At 28.9% G+C, this 18044-nt stretch overlaps 1 protein-coding gene across 2 annotated transcripts in view; it reads right to left on the bottom strand.

Moving 5' to 3' along the window:
- The window catches only part of LOC117176937 (Krueppel-like factor 3), a 766707-nt gene that overhangs the window by 17337 nt on the left and 731326 nt on the right, over positions 1 to 18044 (bottom strand). For both annotated transcript variants that reach the window (XM_033367339.1, XM_033367338.1), the window contains one exon: positions 14424 to 14638. In XM_033367339.1, coding sequence (XP_033223230.1) covers positions 14424 to 14638 — 215 coding nt within the window. The remainder of the gene's footprint in view (positions 1 to 14423; positions 14639 to 18044) is intronic.

Genomic DNA, 18044 nt, shown 5'->3' on the forward strand with positions numbered 1-18044 from the left:
TCTGAGGTCGGATTCGGATTCAGTGCAGCAAAAACCTTCGGGTATACTAGGTCTGGTCTCTGGTTCCGGACCTTTGTCAAATTTTGTCGGCCTGTGTAATTTACCATCCCGATGATAGTACAGATTTCCTATATCTTATACCTATGGCTCTTTAGGGAAAACATTGCCATATGGAATGTCTGTGAAGGAAGATTTTTTTTTCGATTTCTACAGTAGCTTAGTGGATAGAGCAACTAATCAGAAATCAGAAGACCTGGGTTCGATTCCCAGCGGAGCGAAGAGAAAAGAATCTTTTCTTTGCAGATGAAGTTAAATTCCTTTATAATTTTGTTATATAAAAATGTTTTCCCTTAGATTTTAAAACAGGTTTTCTTGTTTTAAACAATTCGAAACGGTCAAAAAAAAATATGTTATATGTTTTTGGGGTCGCTGATTACGAACCTGGTGTCCGCTAACCGTTATCGCGTCAGGTTTAAGGTCATGGGAAGGTCAAATCGAGAGAAAACGCTGAAAAAAAATATGTTATAGGTTTTCGGGGTTTTCTCGATTTGACCTTCAAATGACCTTCAAATGACCTTGAACCTGAAGCGATAGAGTTCAACGGATGCCAGATTCGTAATTAGCGACTCCAAAAACCTATAACGTATTTTTTTATATTTTTTTACCGTTTTCTCTTGATTTGACCTTCCAATGACCTTGAACCCGACGCGCTAAAAGTCAAAGGACACGAGATTTGTATTCGGCGACCCCGAAAACCATAGTAAACCCGAGCTAACCTCATAATACATGTTTAAGAGTGTCAAATCTCTCGAAAATACAGTTGGTGGGTAGTGGTGTTTCCTATATTTGTAGGGGGGGGGGGTGGCTGGGGGTTGGAGTGTAGTCCGTTTAGCGTGCAATAGACTCGGGATACTTATAAGATACTACCATGATTTTTTCAGATTTTTTGGTACAAAAATAAATTAGGCCAAAAACCGGCCTTACCGACCCTCCCCCTTTGCTAGTTACCTGACAAAGTATCCCTATGTGTCCTACCTGGTACAGTTCACCATGTCTACAAGCTTCTTATTATGCTACTATCCTTCATAAAGAACTGCGAGTAACGAGAACTTTATAATTTCGATGCTTTTATGCATATTCATCTTGAACGGGAATTTCAACATACTGAAATCCATTCGAGTTTTTGCGATCTTTTCTTGAGTACTTCGTTCGTATAATCAGTCGAATTAACGTCTTAAGTAGAAGTTGATTAGAGGTTCAGAAAATGCTACGTTAACTCTGATGCTGGAACACGCCCAGGATTCGTCATGTTCGTGTTCAAGTCTCGGAGCATGTTTACCTTCAAGATTGAATCGTAAAAAATGGAGAAATTAAAAAATTAAGGGTTTGAGTACAAACTCCTGAAAGAAAATTAATCTAACAAGAAATAATGCTTCCCTAAATCTAAACAGCTTAGATATCATATCTTCTAGAGTCTACACCTTTACTACCCATTCTGATTACATTATTGTTGATGTTCTAACTTGTGAGTTAGTATGTTACTAACATTGATTGAAAAAATTAATAATACTAATTTATGTATCTTGAACATTCTCTGGAAGAAGTTTGCACGGAATGCACTTTTTGCCTATGGCGCTATCTTAAATATGTTAATATTGTGTAAAAGGAAGGATTGATGCACCACCACTATGATTACTGATATACTCTGATACGCGGAATTCCTGTACAATCATCTAGTTTATGCCAAGGTTAATTCGCCTTAATTAATACACAAGATCTCGTCAAACCGCCTCCTGTCGATCAAGAATCACGCTAGCTGATCTTCAAGTTAAGCCTGCAATCTGGTTTCCAGAACAACAGTGTTTCTAAATTTAAACACAATATCCAATTCTTCTGTCTTTGTTATTAATGTTATCTTCTTCTAGATTTTGAGCAATTTATTTTTATAAACTATAAATATTCGAAGTGCAACACCTTCTATTGTTGCTATTATATTATATTATATTATATGGATAGGTATCCCGTGGATATTATAATTCCCGTAACAGATTATATGCTAATCAGATGCAAGTTCTAGACGCGATGTTATGAGGATCGGCTTTGCGGATTATGTGCACGAAAGGAAAATTCAGTCACGGTGAGACCGGTGAAAGTGTAAATAGTTTGAAACATATTAAAACAGAGGAAATTCAAGAAGTAAAGAAATATTATAAATAAAGTTTTATTATTTGTGTGCTAGGACTAAGCGATTATAATTTTACAGATAACTGATTTGGGGTTTCATAATCGAAAGACTAACGTACTGGTAATAATCCGTTTTGATCATTATGTTCAAGAACTGCAACGATAACTTAACATTTAGTTATCTAAATTACTAAGCAACATAATTCACAAATCAATCTAAGAATGATATTTGATCCCTTGCTATAAAGGATCAACAGAACTTCTTATTTGATACAATGATCAGTAGGTATATCATCCTTCTTCTGCCAATCTCGACTGAAGATAAGTTGGTAATAAATCGATGGCCATATTTTTCAAATCAATTTTGCAAGTAATTGAATATCATAATCATCACGTATTACCATTAAAAGACATCAAAGTTTCCATCGACTAAATCAAATTGATTAGTCCTTATCGATCATCCGCCTGGTAAGTGAAACTCACTCGCAAATCCGTGGCTCAAGAAGAGAAAACGATTCAGATGTAGCAACGAAATGTTAGTTTGTTCTAACATAGAATATGGTTATTATATGGACAAAAAAAGATTTGGCTGATTTGGTTTGTTCAAGAAGAGTTTTTTTCTTGGCTCAAGAAACTTTTTTTGATTGTAGGCTACATCAATCTTTCACGCAAGCTGCAAGAAAGGATTTGCACCGCTAATCGCGTCAGGCGACACCCAAACGAAATGATTTATGGACATGAGTGGAAGAGAAGAAATTACGGTAATCAATGAATTGGCATTTCCTACACTATCCCTATAGCTCTTATAATGATCCGAGTTAAACTGATGGATAGGAGGCTTTTACGCATGCTAGATTGTCGGTTTTGTAACTGTAAATATTAATAATAATTTAAATAAAAGACAAATTTCTTCTAATTTCTAGTGAATCTTCTCTCTAATTGTAAATAAATTATTCAAACCTAACTGTTTTCAGACTTCACAGGGATCTTAAAGAATATTTTAAGGGAAAAAGGGGACCTTTAGGGAATTCTGAAAGATAAATAAATAACAATTTAGAATACAAAAAAACAGATTGATGCAAATAAAGATTTCTCCGGCGACAAACAATTTTCTTTTTGATTTTTCATAAAAATTCGAAGATAACCTGAGAATTAGAAAAATATGGCATTTTTATGCAAAATGCAGTATTTTCCAAACGAGTACAGGTATTTATAAAAATTTGATTAATTTTGTATTCGACGTGGGATCTCCTGTCTCAATTGATCCAATCAAAATGATGAAACAGCGTGAGTTCTAAAATTCTTGCAAATTAGATTTTCTAAAAAGCACGACCTAATTTTTTTTTCTTTTAAAAAATAGGTACGTGTACTATACAAATTTCAGTTATAAAATGAATGATATAACGTCTCCGCGCAGTCTTGATCTCATTCGTTATTTTGTACTGATTATGATTGAAGAAGTTTAATGTGTGAAAAATACTTGTTTTTGTAACATTTGTGACTAAAAAACATTATCTTCTTCAAATAGAACTTTTAGGAGAATTTTGTATCTTCAGCAGATTAATTTTCGGGGATATTATCTAAATACAGGACTTTTAAGGGTCAAAAATAAAAAACTGAATTAGGGTACAGATTGTGGATTACTGGAGTTTTTTCCTCCTTGTAAGTTTGAAAATTATAATAATTGTGGGAAGAAATGTACAACATATTTCAAGAGAAATAAAGCCATTGAGCTTTTTATAATTTTTTTTTATTAGAAATTTAGGGGAATTTCTCACGTATATTAGAGCAAATTTTGGGAAAATTCTCCAAAAAAGGGACATTTAGGGGTCAAATTTTGGGAAAAACTGAATTAGGGTATATGCTGTGGTCTACCGAAGCAGTTTTACACTCGGATTTATTAAAGATTCCAATAATTTTAGGAAGAAATGTAAATTGTGTTTCAAAAGTGATCAACCCATCGAGACTGTATTATAATATTTTTTTTATATAGAAATTTTAGAGAATTTTTCTATCTATATTAGGATAAATTCTCCAAATATGAGACCTTCAGGGGTCAAAAATAAAAAACTGAAATAGGGTAGAGATTTTGAAACACCTGAGTAGTTTTCTTTTGGGATTTATTGAAGATACCAAAGATTTTAAAAAGGAAAGTACACTATATTTCAAAATCGATCAACCTACCGAGACTTTTGTTATAATTGCAATTTAAAATATAGAACTTTTAAGGGAATTTTGTCAGTATATTAAAGTGAATTTCGGCACAATTCTCCAAACAGGGGACTTTTAGGGATCAAAAATAAAAAAATGAAATAGGGTTGGCATGGTAGAGTACAGTTTTAAGTTTTAAGTTTTAATTATTTAAGCCAATAACATTTGTTTAAATAATTTTTTTTCTCGAAGATTCGTTTCCCTCCTAAAAATTATTAGTATTAGTCTAGAGGAATATTTAATAACATTGGTTCGTTCATTTTTTATTATGTAAGCAAATGGAATTGGTTTAAACAATTTTTTTTCGAAAATTTGTTTTTTTTCTCAAAAATTATTACTATTGGGCTAGTGGAATATTGATTAACATTAATTCATTAATTTTAAATTGTTTAAACAAATAAAATTCGTTTCAATAATATTTTGCTTTAAAAATCATTAATATTTCTTTAGTGGGATATTGAACAACATTGTTTGATTAATTTTATTAAAAACAAGTTTTTTTAACAAAAATTATTACTTAAGAATTACTGATGAATTAATTATTATTAAATTAATTATTAATCAGTAATCAATTATTACTGATAAATATTCCACTAAGCCCACAGTAATAATTTTTATTTTAAAAAATCGAAACGAAATTATTCAAACCAATTCCATTTGTTTAAATAATTCAAAATGAATAAAATAATGTTAATAAATATTTGACTTGACCAATAGTAATAACTTTTAGGGAAAAAGCGAAAGTAAAAAATGATATAAACAATTTCCATTTGTTTCAACAATTAAAAATTAATTATCCAATTATAATAAATATTCCAATAGACCAATAGTAATAATAATTTTAAGCAAAAAAGGACCAGAATGCAGTGCTCAAAAGATCGATTTCATGAACAATTGACATTTTTTGTTTTACGGGTAGTTTTGAGGTACTCGTGGGGGTATGTTAGAGGTGTCAAATCCATATATCTGATAAATGAAATTGTTCGTTGGATAATTTTAACAGGCTCTCATACTTTCCTGTCACATTTTTTCAAACCCTACAAAATTATTCCAAAATCTCAAAAAAGTGATTTTTCCCCATTCATTTTGACTGGGAAACTTCAAGTCAAAACCGGTACTTGTTACAATAAAAAAATTAGGGAATTTCTTTTTTCGGATTTGGAATAAAAAGTGTTTTTGAGCCACCCTAGTGATCAACCCATCGAGACATTTTTTAAATTTTCTGTAAATAAAGAACCTTTAGGCGAACTTTCTATATTTTTCATAGTTTAACCGATATTTGGTTACAGTTTATTCTGTAAAGTTAATTTTTGTTGCAGCGAATCTATCATCGGAAATCGATGTAAAGTTTATTTTCTGTTTTTTTCTGTGAAAGTACAATTTGAAATCCTGTTGAACGTCCAACAATCAAATTAATGTCCAGAATTCCTGAAAATGAAAGCAAGAATCCAACGAACAAATTTGAACAACCACCATAAAATGTTCCAATTGAAATTTGAAAGAAAAAGGAAAACACTTTTTTCTCCTGAAAAAAGAAAAGAAAGAAAGAAATTTCCTCCTTGGAGAAAAAAGTGTTTTTCTGTATTTATTTATTTTTTTTCAAATTTCAACAGGAACATTTTATGGTGATTGAAAAAATCTGGTAATTGGATTCTTGGTTTTATTTTCAGGAATGATGCAAATTAATTTTCTATATATATATATATTAGATTAAATTTCGGAAAAATTCTTCAGATAAGGCACTTTTAGGAGTCGTAACTATTTCTCAACGAAAAAAAAATTATTTTCAAAATTATTGTTATATAATCTTCATTTTTTAAATTATTAAAACACGTAATTCACGCACACTGTTACTTATAAGAAAAATCGCACGCCTAATCTCTGAAAAATCGCATTGCACGAGGATTCGAACCCTACCTAAACTACCTAAACACTAGTGTCCTAACCGCGCACTCTACCGACTTCGCTATCGAAGCACTTGGATCTCGGTGACAAAATCTCGAGTAAGAATTTCAAAGCAGTGTCTTACGAAGTCGTATGGTGAGCCTTACCATCTTCAAACTGAACGTTGTGGAACTCAATGTTTCTTTTAAGAAAACATCTGTCTGATGATACTTGAACATTTTCGAGAGACTTTAATATACCATTTTTTATTTATAAAAATTTTAGAATTGAGTTTTACTTATTTCAAAAAAGGCTCTATACTTTTTTTTTCTTTATATATTTGAAAATGTTATAAAATATCTAAAAGTAATAAACAATAAACAAAAATTCTCTATAAAATGCGCAGATTTCAATTTATATAACTCTTTTATTGTATATAATATTCTCTTATTCAATTTTTAATGAAAAATAAAATTTCTTAAACAATAATATAAAATATGTGAAAAAGCGAAGTAAGTTTCACTTATTTAACAAGGAACTTAACACTTGTTGTTTCTAAATACTTAAAACGCTTAAAACGACCCAAAGGTAATGAATAATAAAGAAAAGTTGCATGTACAAAAATTCTTTAATAACATGAATGACAAAAAATAATGTTCTGCTATACGAAAATTTACATAAACCACAAAGTTTTTAATTTATCGAATGCTTTCATCATACATTGTATACTAAGATTTGAATATGGAATTGCTTTCCTAAAACAACGATTTAAAATATGCAAAAAATAATTGAACTTCACTTATTTTACAAAGGGCTCAATACTTTTTTCTTTCAAAATGTAATCCGCTTAAAAACGATCTAAAGCTTATAAAAAATTAATAACTTTTGAGTTGGAAACCGCTTTAATAATCTCAGTGACAAATAAATGTTTACTGATTTTTAAAAACCTCTGTAAAACGCACAGTTTTCGATTTATTTAATTCTTTTATAGTACTTTTTAATTTAGATTTTATTTTAAAATAACAATTATAAACAAAAATAATTTAAAATATGTAAAAAGGAATTGATTGCTAGTTTAAATATTACTCATTCAAAAAAGTGCTCGATATATTTTTTTTATTTCAAGTATAAAATACTTTGAAATCAGAAGAAAAAAGAATTCTGTAAAGAAACGTTTGGTCAATTCTTTTATTTGCAAAAATTCTAATTGTCAATTTTTTAATTATTCTTTCATAAAATGAAATGCATTCTTAATCAACTTTTTAAAAATGTTATTGAGTTCTTTTTCCTTAAATATTTTGCTTTATAAACGCATAACATTTTTTTTAATTATCAAGAAAATGTAATAATTGTATTTTTAAGCATTTTTCAAAGCTTATAACTTTGTTTTATGCTGTCATATATTTATTTTTTATTATTTACAAAAATGTTTCACGGTTAAAAAAAATCGAAATGATTTAATTTTAAGTAGATTAATACATACAAATAATCAGCGAAAAGAATTATAGACGCAGTATATTTATAACCTTTTAATAATTTTAGAAATGAAATTACTTTTGAGTCTTGCACAATTATTTCAAAATTAATAACACTTTTTTTAAATCTATTTGAAATTTTTTAATTCTTACCCACAAAAACTTACCGACGCAATAAACTTATAATTTTTAAAATAGTTTTATGAGTGACTTGATTTGTGTGTCAGCGTAAAGTTTGTAGTTTATCAAAGTTGCAAATTCCTATCTACATTTGCACAAATAAAATTGATTGTGTGCACCAATGTTTTAAATTTTATAAATATTATTGAATTTCAAAATAATTGTTAGCGGCGAAGAGAACCAACTTCATATCATGTCAACTTAATAAGATACTTTTGCAGTAAGAATAAATTAATGTAGACCAATTTAGACTTCAAAGTAAATCTGACATTCGTTTCAAATAAATAATTATTTGAAGGAAAATATTCAAGCATGATTTTAACAGAAATTATTTCTTCGCTGAATACATTCATTTTCTCTTCTCAAGAAAATGTATTATCATATGACCCCTACTAGTACCCGATCAGGCCCGACTAGAATAAGTCGGGTAACCTGACTAGCCCCCGACTAATCCACCGTGACGCTACTGGTCGGGGGCTAGTCAGATTCAACTAGTTGTCCTGATTCTATTATTTTCTTGATTCAAGAAAATCGGTTCCTTGTAAAAAGAAATTACTTGCTTCTTTTAAGTAAAATCAGCCAAGTAAATTAGCATACTTGATTCAATGCAAATTTTGTTTCAGTGTATAATCACAGATTGATACAGTTTCTAGTTCAAAGTCACAAATCTTATTTAGGAATCTGATCAAAAATTTGGAATTTGAATGAGATTTAATCCGAGAAGATAGTAATTAAAAGGAAATCCGTTAAAAGAGTATTGGACTGAACTGAGCACCTTGACATCTCGGCTCACCCTGGACCAGACAAAAGATCCTGGTTCTCACGACCACGCCTTCTGGATGACGGTACAGGCGGAGCACGAAGGCACTCATCTACCGGAAACTCAAACTCGAAGTCGAACGATATAACGTAAGATTAACCGTACGTGTCGGAGGATAAGTTTTATCTTCTCATAAACAATAAAACTTGAATCATAAATCATATAAATTTCAAGCGATGTAATCAGCGCAGAAATACGATAAATTTATCAATTGAAATGACACATTATCTGTTGCAGAAAGAAAGTGATTGCTACATTCATCTCAATTTAGCTTTAATTTATTAATTAGGCCAATAACTGATCAGCGATCACTAAATTACGTACATTCCCTGATACACAAATTTCTCATTTTATTAGATATCACATTTGTAAGTACGTAAAGATAAATCATAAGAGATTTTTCAATCTAAGGTATAAAGTAATTTCTTCATGATGCAAACAACTTGCCTATAGAGGCAGTTTTGTTTTTACGTCACTGGTAGAAAAATGTTAATTGCCATTTTGTGCGCTTTTCGAATAGTTGATCTAATTAATTGGAAATGGTTGAAAGTTCTTAACGCAAGATGGTAGAACGTATGTAAGAAAAGTTGGTTTAATTATTTTAGACTAATCGACTAGGCGTTAGAAGGCAATCACGTATCGATGACTCAACGTGGGAAAGTCTCAATAATTAGTCAATTACTGAAACCTGTGAAAGGCTTGGTAAACTCGGATAAAAAAGTGATTTCTTTTTGCCATTTATGATGATCGCTTTAACCAAGACATTCCCTGATATCCAGATCCTAAATAGGAAAACAAAATCAAAAGTTCGTCCGGTTTATCAAAGGCTTCAAAAAATTTTGAATAGATTTCAAGAATTTTAACAAAATTTCAAAGAATATCAATAATTTTAGGGCATTTTTAAATACACCAAGAAATTTTCAGGAGTTTTAAAAAATGTAAGAGATTTTCGGAAATTCCTGAGAATTTGAAATATTTTAGGGTACTTAAAAATATTCCAAGGAATTCTCAATTGATTTCAATAGTTTGAAGAATTTCAAGATTTTAAAGATTTTTACTGTATTTTAAAAAATGCCAAGAAATTTTCAGTAGCTTTAAAAGTATTTTAGGAGATTGACAAATATTTTAGGGCATTTTAGAGTGAAGAATTTATTAAAAATGAAACCAAGAATTTAACGTCCAAATTTGGACAACCACCATAAAATGTTTCCATTACATTCTGAAAAAAAATTTTCCCTTTCTCTTTCCCTACAAAAGGAAAGAAAAAAATTATTTTTTTCTTCGGACAAAAATAAAAAAGAAAAAGAAAAATGAGAAGGCAACCAACCACATCCCTTTCTTTCCCTTTTTTTCGTCTTTTTTATTTTCATTATTATCACATCACAATAAAAAGAATTTAAAAAAATATTCACCAATGTTTCGGAACTCACACAGCACCCTATTCAGGGCAAAAAAAAAATAAGAATAAAATTTTTGGCTGGCAGGAACAGAACTCAACCACGATGCTCTCTCCCTGACATCTAAGAATCAAACCCTTAATTCTTTGTTGTTGCGTTGCTGTTTCTGCCAGCTAAAAATTTTTTTTATTTTTTTGCCTTGATAAGGTTTGATAAGGTGTGCCGAAACGTTGCTGAATATTTTTTACGAATGTTTTTTATTCTGATTTGATAATAATAATTTATTTTTATCTTTCTCTAAAGGGAAAACGAATTTTTTTCTTCCTTTTTTAGGGAAAAGGAACATTTTTTTTTAGATTTCAATGAGAACATTTTATGGTGGTGGTTCAAATTTTTTCGTCAGATTCTTAGTTTTATTTTCAGGAATTCTTTATTTTGAAATGTCCTAAAATATTTTGAAATTTCTTAACATTATTTTAAAGCTCTTGAAATCAAATAAAAGTTTCTGGGAATACTTTTAAATACACTAAAATATTGCAAATTCTCTGGAATTTTTAAAAATCTCTTACATCTTTTAAAACTCTTACAAATTCCTTGTGGTATTTAAAAATGCACTAAAACCTTCAAACTCTTTTGAAATTCTCTTCAAAATTATTGGTTGGTTATTGTTCAAGTTTGCTCGTTAGATTCTTAGTTTTATTTTTAGGAATTCTTTACATTAACTTAATTATTGAACGTTAAAAAGGATTTTAAATTTTATTTTAATCTAATTTAAATTTCTTAAATTGTTCATTTTAGAGTTTCCAAGAAAATTGTAACAGCTTTTAAATAGCAAAGTATTTTTAAAGTTTTCAGAATGTTACAAATATTTCAAAGTGTTTTATCCGATTACAAGTAATTTTCAAGACATTAAAAAAAAATAACCTGGACTTCAATGATTTCAAGGGATTTTCAAAAAAGTTTTATGCGGTTTTGAAGAATTTGACAGAATTAAGTAAGGCATGGAGCGAGATTATAGCACGTATAGAGTTTTAACATATTTTAAAAGACTTCAAGGAATTTTTAACAGATTTTAATAATTCTAAGGAATTTTAAAGGATTGAAAAAATATTAGGGTACTTTCATAAATTTCTCGGAATTTTTACGAGCTTTGAAAAACTTCACGGAGTTATAAAAGTTTTTAGATGATTTTTTTAAACTGTTTAATTTAATTGTTTACTTATTTTTACTTTTTTAATTTGAATGTACGTTTGTCTTTCAAATTTTAAGGAATTTCAATTAATTTTTAAGATTTTAGGGTGTTTTGGAAGATTCTAGAGAATTTTTATTAGCTTTAAAAAAATCAAAGGAATTTAAAAAGATCGAAAAAGATTTGCAATTTTTTAGGGTATTTCAAATGAGTTCAAGAAATTTGTAATAGATTTTAAGAAATTGGAAAGAAATTTAAAGGAGTTTAATAATTTCAGGTTATTTTTTATTATTCCAAGGATTATTCAACAGATTTTAATGAATGTAAGAAATCTCCAAAAATTTGAAATATTTTAGGACATTTAAAAACATTCTAAGGTTTTTAAAAATAAATTTCAAAAATTTGAAGGAATCTTAACGTACCTCAGAGATTTTATGGTGTATTAAAACATTGAACAGAATTTTTAAGAACTTTAAAAGACTTTAAGGGATATTAAAATATTTTAGAGTATTTTAAACGATTTTAAGGAATTTTCAATAGATTTAAATAATTTGAAGGAATTTTAAAGGATTTCGAAGGTATGTTAGGGTATATTCGTAAATTCAAAGGAATTTCAATGCATTTTTAGAATTAGGAGGGTGCTTTTAAAGATTCCAGGGAATTTTAACTAGCATTAAAAAATCAAAGGAATTTAAAAAGATTAAAAAGGGTAAAAGAATTGTCAGGTTCTCTAAATTACTCCCTTGAATTTTCAATGGACTTTAAGAAATTAGAAATTATTTTAAAGGAGTTTATTGATTTTGGGTTATCTTTGATACTCTAATGAATTTTCGAAACCTTTTTAAGAAGAAAGTACATTTCAAAACAAATCAATTTTAGGCCATTTAAAAATATTCCAAGCAATTTTCAAAAAATGTTAATAATTTGTAGGAATTTTCAAGGATATTAAAGATTTTATGGTATTTTTAAAAATTAAAGAAAATTTTGTAAGAGCTTTACAATTTTTAATATTTCAAACGAATTTCCAATCATTTTCATGATTTAAAAAATATTTCATATAGTTTTAAAGGATGTTCTCTTTTATAAAATTAATAAGAGATGTTTAAAAGTTGAGTTATAATATCTTAAGTGGTGACTTTGAGCGAATTTTGATGGTTCATTTTTTTATAAATAAAAACGTGTAACATTAAAGTTTTGTTTATACAATCCTCCCTTAACGTTTTAATTTTTCTACCATAAGGACTACATTTGGTGCAAATATTGCAGGATTACGAGAAATATTACAGGATTGCTATAAGGAATACACTTTGTGATGAGGATTACATTTTTTCATTCGAATTGCAGGATTGACATGAGGAATACATTTTTCCACGCAGATTTGCAGGATTGTCATAAGGAATGCATCTTGCCATAAGAAATGTTTAAGGTAAGAATTACATTTTGCCATAAGGATTGTAGGACTGTCATAATTAATACGTTTTGACATAAAGATTGAACGACTGACATAAAGATTGCAGGATCGCAGGATTTTCATAAGAAATACGCTTTGCCGTAAGGAATAGATCTTCCTATAAGGAATCATTTTTGCCATAAGGATTATGTTTTGCCATAACGATTCTAGGACTAACATAAGAATTGCAGGATTGCCATGAGAAATGCATTCAGCCATAAAGATTGCAGGATTGCCATGAGAAATATATTCTGACATAAGGATTATATTTTGCCATTAGGATTGTAGGACTTAAATAAAATTTCATGATTGCCATGAGAAATACATTCTGCCATAAAGATTGCAGGATTGACATAAGGACTGTAGGATTGCCATAAGAAACCAAATTTGCCACAAGGATAATATTTTGCTAAAAGGATTATAGGACTGACATAAGGGTTGCAGGATTGCCATAAGGAATACATTTTGTCATAATGAATACATTCTACAATAGAGATTGTACGCCTGACATGCGGATAGCAGTACTGCCACAATAAATACATTTTTTAAATGATTGCAGGGCTGTAATGACAATTTGAGGATTGCACTACGGATCGCCAAAAGGAATACGCTTTGCCATAAGGAATAGATTTTCCTATTAGAAATAAATTTTGCCATAAGGATTATATTTGCCATAACAATTGTAGGACTGACATAAGAATTGCAGGATTGCCATGAGAAATGCATTCAGCCATAAAGATTGCAGGATTGCCATGAGAAATATATTCTGACATAAGTAAAACATTTTGCCATAAGAATTAAAATTTGCCATAGGGATTAAATTTTTCCATAAGGATTGTAGGATTGTCATAAGGATTTCAGGACTCTTATAAGGAAAAAGATTGCAAGATTACATTTTATCATAAGAGTTGTAGGTTTGCCATTAGGTTTTCAGGACTGCAATAAGGACTGCAGATTTCCCACAAGGATTGCAGGATTCTCATTACGAATAGAATTTGCCATAAGGATTATAGATTTGCCAAAGAATTGTAGCATTTCCTTAAAGATTGGAGGACTGCCATAAGGATTGCAGGGTTGCTACAAGGATTGCAGGATTGCCATTGGAAATTTAATTTGCCATAAAGATACGTTTTGCCAAAAGGATTGTAGAGTTGTCATAAGGATTGTAGGGTTGCCATAAGGATAAGAGAATATCCTAAAGGATTTGATTGACCAGGATTGCCATCAAGAATACATTTTGCCGTAAGGCTCGCATTGCGGATAGCAGAAAAAGAGACCTTACGGAAAACTGATGAAAGCAACTTTCTTCATCAAGACGGCAGTATAAACATTATAAAGTAATCACCTATTAGTTTTAAGCTCAAACCGTCCCAATTGCTTTCCCATTTACTTTTTTCAGTTCGTTTCTGCATCAACTTGGCAGTAAATGAGCCTAATTAGCTATTAATAAGGTATAAAACGATCCTAATAATTATAAATTCAGCGGCAGACAGTCTTATTAGTCAATATTTATAATTAAGCGAATGATAATAATGAACAGAGTTAACGAGCTGCTGAATCGTCCTTGCAATTTTTACATAAAAGGCTGTACAGAGATTCAAATGGTAATTAGAACGAGGGAAAATGGACTTACCGGTATGAGTTCTTTTGTGAGCCTTGAGATGGGAGCTTTTCGTGTAAACCTTATCGCAACCTGCGACATCACACCTGTGAACTTTACGTCTCTTGAGCGCATCCCCACATTCACTGTCCACACCCAAACTGGCTCCATTTCCTCCAACACCTCCATTTCCTCTCCCACCGAGACCTTGTGTGCAAACGATTCCAGGGGGTCTTTTGTGAAATACACTGCAACAAAATTAACGAATTTTCCAAATAGTGAATCGAATTTCGTGAATAAAAAATTGACTTTAGATAATTAGAGGCCTCGCACTTAGTTATAGAACGTTCACTAGTTTTTTTAGGAAGTGATTTCTGACTTTTTTGTGACGATTTCTAATATTTCAGTGAAAACCCCTTCCAAATTTCATGGGAGAGTGAAGCTTCCCCCCCCCCCTCCCCCTTCCTAATCTAAAATACGAAATATTAACAGAATTTTAGATAACTGTCAATCAAACAATAAGTCAAAATTATTTCATAACAATATAAGAATACTGCTAATTAAATACTTTAAACATTTTTCTCATTTGAAATTATTGATATAATTGAAATATTAACTTAACGGCGGATCAAGTTAACAGTTTCGGATCCATCCATAAAATTCGATAAAAATTTTGGAGCTGCTTATTTTATTTTTTATTTATTTTTTACTCTTTTTTGTCAAAAGTCTACTATTATATTCAAATTAAAAATTGTTTAGAATTTATCTCGTTTAATTACATTTCTACTATTTGGATAAAAATGTAATAATTTTGTGTAAAATTCAAAAATTTTGTTAAAAAGATACCTTTTTAGTTAAAAATTCAAGTAACATAGGTTCAAAGTTTGAACTGCGTTGTAGAAAATTCTTTTTTTTTATTGTTAAAGATTAATATCATTAGTTGGCAATTTAACTATTTACTTAAAAACCCGTTTTATTTTTGTTTAGAAACTTTTTTTTTTAACTAAAAATGTAACTATTCCATTTTTTGAGAGAAATTTATCTTTTTATCATTTTTTTTTAATATTTGATTGTAAATTGAACCTTCTTTGTTAAAAATTAAAATTAATACTAGAAAATGTATGTGTTTTTTTGATAATTCGCCTTCCTTGACCGAAAATTAATCTCTTAGGCCAAGAAATCTACTTTTTGTTAAAAATTCAACTATTTGCTTAAAAATTCATCTCTTTCAGTTGAGAATTTAAACACATGCTTGAAAAATTTATGTACTTTGTTGATAATTCGTCTTTCTTGGAAGAAAGTTAATTCTTCTATTCATAAAAATAAACTTTTTGGTTTAAAATTGAACTATTTGGTTAAATCTTAAACTTCTTACTTGAAAATTAATATTTTTTGTAGTTTAAGATTCATCATTTTAGATGAGGATTTATCTTGTTGGTTGAATACATAACTACTTCGCTGAAAATTTATTCAACGAAAATATAAATATACCATTTTTAGATGAAAATTTATATTTTCCATAAAGATTCATTTCATTGGCAAACAATTTTACTATTTGTTCGAAACTCGTTCCATTTTTGTTTGAGAATGAATTTTTTAAATGAAAATTTAACTATTTAATTTACTTTTGTTAATTAACTCAACTGTTTGGTTGAAAATTTACCTTTTTTAGTTGAAAATTTAATTACTCAGTTTAATTTTGAACGCTTTGTTGGAAAATTATTATCATTATTGTTTTTTTAAGATTCTTCATTTTAGCTTTATTTTATTTATTTGTAGGGTTTATTTACTTTATTTTTTATTTATTATTAGGGGTCAAAGTTAATTATTTGACTGAAAATTGATTTTTTGTTTGTTTGAGAATTAATTTTATTCACTGAAAATTTAAGTATTACATTTTTGTTTAAAAATCGATATTGGAAATTAAAAATTCATTTTTCTCTTTGAAATTTTATATATGTTGTTAAAAACTTAACTGTTCCAATGTGTTTTGTTAATAATTTATCTTTATTTCTTATAGAAAATTTGATCTTCTTATTTTAAAAATTAACTATACGGTTTAATCTTAAATCGTTTTCTTGAAAATCCTTTTTCTTTGGTTGAAAATTTATAATTTAAATAAAATGTCACCTTTTGGTGAAAAATTTAATTATTTTGTCTTAAATAAACTTTTTTCTAGGCAGTTTAACTATTTTATTGAAAATTCTTCAGTTTTCTGTTGGAAATTTGTTGTCTACACTGCAAATTACCGATTTCATTTATGCTTAAAAATTTATTTATTTGTTAGTTGAAGATATATCTATTTCGTTAAAAATTACTATTTCCGGATTCAAAATTAACTTTCTTGTTTAAAATTCTTCTATTCGAGTTCAAAATTCAACTATTTTATAGAACAATCACGTTTTTGTCTTAATTTTGCTAACGTTTTGTTGAAAATTCCTCTACTTGGATAGAATATCATCTTCATTCCTCAAAATTCATCATTTAGGTTGAATATTAAACTACTTTGTTATGAATTCTTCTTTTTCGTGGAACTTAATTTTTTACAAACTGATCTTTTTCTGAAAAATAATCTTCCAGTAGAAAATTAATCTTCGTGGTTGAAAATTTATCTATTTGGATTAAAATTTTATTCCTCCTGACTAACAATGAACCTTATTCTCAAAAATTTAACTCTTTGGGTTTAAAATTAAACCAGTTGGTTGAAAATCATATTACATTTTTTTTGTATATAGTATTGTTCTTTAACTTATCGACAATGTTTAAATTTTATATTAGAGAAGGATAACGAGTTATAAATTTGCAAACCCCTAATTTTTTTCTGGAAGTATTTTTTTATTTTATATTTGATCGAACCTAAGGAAGGTAATTATTACAGTTTTGGAAATATGGTTCAAGATGATCGATTTTTAAATTTAGGCTTCAGAGAAACAAAATATAAACAAATAAATGATGTTATGAGTCATAAAAAGAACAATTTCTTTGCACGTTATTCGACACTTTGCAAGGTATTATTGAAAGTTACCGTTTTGATATACAACATGAAAGTGCTTATTTTCTTACTTTCAATCTACCTTAAATTGATTATTGCGGTTGAATTTCGGTGAATCTTCTTTACAAAGTACATGACCCATTATTTGACACATGCTTTGCATAATTTTTGGTTGCCCGCAGCTTTTCAATTAAGGAAGAGCAACCCATTTTCACCGAAATATGAGACTTTCTCACTTTTTAAACAGCTTATTACTCGCAAATTACGATCTGAGCGTGACGAATTTCTTTTCGAACGGAAAGAAGCAGAGCAGCCAATGGATATTGAGGATTGTTACTAAATCGAAGTGAATATAAAGACTTCGATTTTTCACTAAATAGTTCAATTTTGAATCAAATAGTTCAATTATCTACTTATATAGTCAATCTTTTGAACAGATAATTCAATTTTTAGGCTAAACATTTTAATTTTCTAGAAAATTGTTATAATTGTAATAATTGTTATTAAGACGAAGTGAATATTGGGAGTTCAATGTTTAACTAAATAGTTCAATTTTCAACTTATAAAGTCAATCTTTTAACCAAATAGTTCAATTTTTAAGCTGAACATTTTAATTTTCTAGAAAATTATTACAATGTTAATAATTGTTACTAAGTCGAAGT

The sequence above is a fragment of the Belonocnema kinseyi genome, chromosome 7, assembly GCF_010883055.1.
Source record: "Belonocnema kinseyi isolate 2016_QV_RU_SX_M_011 chromosome 7, B_treatae_v1, whole genome shotgun sequence".
NCBI classification, from domain to species: Eukaryota; Metazoa; Arthropoda; class Insecta; order Hymenoptera; family Cynipidae; genus Belonocnema; species Belonocnema kinseyi.